We start from the raw sequence: 5,000 nt of genomic DNA on the forward strand, positions 1-5,000 counted from the left end.
GTTGATATGTAATCATTGATGTTATCTTCACAATCACAAGTCATAAAAGCCCTCATCATCAAAGCCATCACGACTGTCATCATCGTTAACCTGGACTGATTAATATTGCTGTACACATCATCAGGTTTCCCTCGTTTTCTTTCATTCCTCTCTGCGATAACCAATTAGAAAACGGATTAATGGCCGACACAAGAGTATTACTTTCCGTGTTGCCAAACATGGTTATTGATTTGCCGAAATGAATTATTGATCTCGTAAATGATACGCTTGATTCTCCCCATCTCTCTCGCTCTAATTCTGCCGTCTCTCTTCTCCCCAATTCCATAACGAAATGTTCAGAAATACGACCGATTAGTAAACGAACAAAGAGCGAGGTTTTCAGTTACTTGTTTCTGCGGTTCGACAATTAAGGAACTCATTACTACCGCAGGCTCATTAAAAAGTGAGCCACGCAGCATCTTTTCTCGATTTCCTGAACATCGTGATGATTAAGAAATCGTGTAATTCTGCACATTAGTCTAATCTTTTTCTCCACCATCCTCTGGTTTACTTTTGTGTGTTCAAGTTTTTTTTCCATGTATGTACGTTGGTTGGCGATGAACCCATCTACTGATATTGAATTTCGTCTTTGTGTCTTGTGACGAGAAGTGTAACTTCTTTTTTTTTACTTTGTCGCGCATATGCGTTATTGATAAGAAGTTCAAAGAAATACAGGATGACTTTCTGGGGTGTAGCTCTTGTAAATGTATCGGTGATATCGTCTAACTTTAGATAGCATGAGATGGAATTCGAGGCACCTCGAGTATACTCTTCGACTGATCTCGATCTTGACTGCGTCTGCCTCTCTCTAAATGGCCTGCGTATTATGCAAAAAGAAGTCATAAGTTTACGTGCTTGCCTGTATTCAGTACGTGTAAATGAGTGCATTTAGTTATATATTTGACAAGGTGAATGCCATTTTTTATATGATCACCAATACTGATGCCAACACTTGTCGCTCTAATTTCAACAAACAATATCCGTATAAGGTTTAGGGGAAACGGCCATTTATTTTCAAGCTCATGTCAGGAAATGGTATAGCAATCCCCTACTTCATAATCCGGATTTATTGCATCTTTGGTATTAGTTCTTTGATACCATCCCTTCCGTCCTCTCAATACTCCCCCGCCCCACACTCCCTCACGCCCGCTCAATACCCCACTAACCCCTCGATCTCCCCGCAGCGACAAGTGCCTCAACCAGTACAAGATGCAGATCTTTTGCCGCGAGACCGAGGCTCACCTGCAGATGCACCCGCACCTGAACGACCTGAAACCCGCCTCCAGCAGCGGCCTCATCACCCCCGACCTCTGGCTGAGGGACTGCAGCCAGACCAGCGAAGCGGTGAGGCTTTGTTCCGCGGGGCTGCTTGCTTGCGCCTTCGCCAAGCACTGTCTGCTTTAGGGGAGATGCTTTACATATATGTGAATATATGTATGTATGTATTTACGAATATATATATATATATATATATATATATATATATATATATATATATATATATATATATATATATATATATATATGCATGTGTGTGTGGTGGGGGGATACACATGTACATATAGCATTAACTTACACATACCGCTTTCTTCAATAAATCTAGTTTGCGTATTGTGGGTTTTTCTTCTACAAACCAAAACATACAACTGATAGGTAGACCTAACGGGATGTAGCCATTGCCGTCTAACCCGCCCTGCGTGTTCCCACAGGACTCCGGACCAGAGGGCGACGTGCGGGTGAGTTCGCCGAGCTCGCCGCCCGCGCCTGCCACACCACCGCCCGCATCGCCGAGCCCTTCGGAACCCGTCAACCTCACAACGCAGTCCTCCTCCAGGAGCGAGCCCCGCGCCTCGCCCTCGCTCTCGCAGACGTCGTCGGCCTCGGGGCGCGCCGGTCAGTCCAGGTCCTCTGAGGGCCGGAGCCCCGGGCCGCTGCCCGCCCCGCGCTACGGCCGCCCCAGGCTCAGGGACCGGCGTGACGGCGGGCGGGAGGTCGGGCGGCCTCGCACCGTGCGGGCGTCGCTGCAGATGGCCCGCGCCGCGCACGCCGAGAAGAGCGACGAGGTGCGCATGCCGGCCATCCGCGTGCGGCAGCTGGAGGCGCAGCAGCAGCAGCACGAGGCGGCGGCGGGCGAGAGGGAGCTCCCCAGCAGCAGCAGCGTAGGCGAGAGCGGCGGGGATGTGTCCCCTCATCCCCCAGCCCAGCCTCCGGGCCTGCCCCTAGGCGGCCTAGGGGGCGGCCTAGGGAGCCTGCTACCCATGGTGGGCGGCGCCCCGCTCCTGCTCCCTCACATGTTACCTCATGATCTCCCGCGGACGCCTCTCCTGCCCCACCTCCTGCTGCAGCACCCAGAGCTGCTGCGCCCGCCTCCCCTGCGCCACCCGCTGCTGCCCGTCCCGCCCGCGCCCGCCCCGCCCACACCCGCCCCGCCCACGGCCATCCCTCCACCGCAGCCGGGGCCACCCAAAGCCCCCGGCTCCCTCCTACCTCCCGTCACTGTGCTCCTGCCGTGCCCGATCCCCATCCCCATCCCCATTCCCATCCCGGTGCCAATCCCCATCCCCGTCACCACCCGGGGCGACGCCCCCGAGGGCCGGCCGAGCCCCCAAAAGGAGCCGGCAGGGCGCCAGCGTCCGGCGCAGCGCAAGGACGCCAGTCGGTCGGGCTCGGTCATTACGGGTCCCGTGGGTGCTTCTACGAGCTCGGGGTCGGCGCCCCCAGCCTGCGCCGCCCCTGCGCCGCCACCTCCGCCCACCACGTCGTCCTCCTCCAGCGAGGGCGAGAGACCGCCGTACCTTCGGCCGGACCGCGAGCGCCGCAGCATCCTCCGGTACACGTCCGACGTGTACGAGATCAACGGCGTGTTCCTCCCGCGGGACTCGGCGTGGGAGGCCCCGGAGCCGCTGCAGCTGCGGCGGGCATTGGTGGGCGACCCGAGCCACGACTCCTTCAACCATCAGCACGACTTTGATTCCCGTGAAATGTCCAGGACGCCGTCGCCGGGCCCCGCGGAGGACAACAAGGACGCCCTAGCCTCGCTCACGAGGAAGAGGGAGGAGGAGACGAGCACCGTTAAGAGGCTGCTCGGCGAGGACGAGGAGGAGGTCAAGGAAAGGGTCTCGGGAGAAGCGTCCGACCCGGAAGGGCCCGCGACGTCCACCGCCGCCACCACCACCACCACCGCTTCCAGCACCGCAGCGTCCACCAGCCGGAAGCGACACCCCGCTAACGACCACCACCAGCAACCGTTGCCGAAGAAGAAGCACTTGCTGGTGTGACCAAGGCTTGGCAGCGCGGCCGAGGCCCACCGGGCTCAAGGAGGCCTGGCTTTCCCTCACCGGCTCGGGTGATTCCTCGCGATGGCGTCTCGGCAGAGCCTCGGACGAAGACTGGGGCGACGCCCGAACGCGACGCCTTCTTCAAATGGCGTCCAGGATCACTCAGACTGGGATTAGTTTTGGTCACATGATGGATTTCACAGATGCCAAGACCACCGTGAAGTGAATGGCTAATCAAAAGTAAGGATTTGGCCTGCGATCCTGAATCGACTGAAAATGGATACAGGATAATGCAGTTGTTGGGTAGGTTTCGACTTGGCTGAGGTTGGTATGTCCTCTACCCACTGGAGCCGAGTCGTTCGCCGCCCTCCATCTGCGATTTTGGGAGATCACTTCAATATTTTTCGCAGATTTCGGAGGAATTTTGACACTAAAGAAGACAAAAGAGCAGCGTTTTTTTATACAGTTATTGGAAATATTTAATAAAGATTTTTCGTACTATCAAAGGCCCTTTTGGCAATCAATATCTTTGCTTTCTTATTCTTATTTTCTTGCGGTAAATGTATGGTTCTTACACGTTTACGATAAACAATAATTTTGTTCATCATTTGCACTTAGCTGTTGTAATTCTGTATGCAAACACCAGGAACAGATGTCAGAAAAAATCGGACGAAAGAACTAGACACAGAACTGTCACTGCACTAAGGATAATGTTAGCAACTTGACATCTCTTTGGCAGCTTTTCTCTTTTGTCTTCAGCCACCACTAGCGAGATGCCTGGTACGCCCTGGCACTCTTATGCACAATGGTGTCACAATCGGTGTGTTTTTGATCAGTACGAAAAGCTTTTATGTATCATAATTGTACAATGACTTTCTAGAGGTGACTGTATATACAGCGATATTATATTCATAAACCAAGTGTTATAAATGTTTGATGTTGATATTATATATATACATGTATATGTGCCACATAATTATCTTTTTCACATACTTTTGTAGTGAGGCTGTTATTTTTTTTTTCTTCTTCATTTTTTAAAAATCTCTCTTTCTTTCTCTCTCTCGCTCGTTCCCAAGAGATCTAGTCACTGGGGCTGGTATACAGTGTGTATTTACCAAGGTAGAGTGGTTATGTTTAGCTTCTTCCACAGCTGTTGCCACACTGAGAGGGGTCACAGTTATACCGTAGATTTACAAAGGAGGGGGGACGAAGTAACGCACTTTATTACGAAACTTGAGGTTAACGAAGACACATGAGGCGGCCACGTGAAATAAACGATTTTAAAAGCTAGATTTGGTATTCTATCCTTGTCTGTTATTGTCAGGCTTGGTCAAAGTGGGATGTCTCTGAATATGTGTATGAGTGTGTGTGTGTGTGTGTGTGTGTGTGTGTGTGTGTGTGTGTGTGTGTGTGTGTGTGTCTGTGTCTGTGTCTTTGTGTTTGTGTGTCTGTGCGCGCGCGCGTGTGTGTGTGTGAATAAATACATATGTGAATATAACAATGAAAAAAGCCCAATCCAGCTATTGGCTATGGTCACGCCAGCAGTTCGTCTTTGCTAGTCAAGTCTTGTTTTCCTCGGTGATTTGTCAAGGTCAAAGTGACTTCTTTTTCAGTCTTTACAACCGATGGAAAGATTGTAAGAGGTCATAGCAATACTTAATAACCGCACATATTTGTGTGTGT

The 5,000-nt window shown here is 51.7% G+C and overlaps 1 protein-coding gene across 6 annotated transcripts in view; it reads left to right on the top strand.

Moving 5' to 3' along the window:
* Positions 1-5,000, top strand: part of Sobp (Sine oculis-binding protein) — a 327,615-nt gene that overhangs the window by 322,199 nt on the left and 416 nt on the right. For all 6 annotated transcript variants that reach the window (XM_070129031.1, XM_070129032.1, XM_070129035.1 and 3 more), the window contains 2 exons: positions 1,224-1,383; positions 1,749-5,000. The exon at positions 1,749-5,000 is cut by the window's right edge and continues 416 nt beyond it. In XM_070129031.1, coding sequence (XP_069985132.1) covers positions 1,224-1,383; positions 1,749-3,317 — 1,729 coding nt within the window. In that variant the 3' untranslated portion in view covers positions 3,318-5,000. The remainder of the gene's footprint in view (positions 1-1,223; positions 1,384-1,748) is intronic.

The sequence above is a fragment of the Penaeus vannamei genome, chromosome 13, assembly GCF_042767895.1.
Source record: "Penaeus vannamei isolate JL-2024 chromosome 13, ASM4276789v1, whole genome shotgun sequence".
Classification (NCBI taxonomy): Eukaryota; Metazoa; Arthropoda; class Malacostraca; order Decapoda; family Penaeidae; genus Penaeus; species Penaeus vannamei.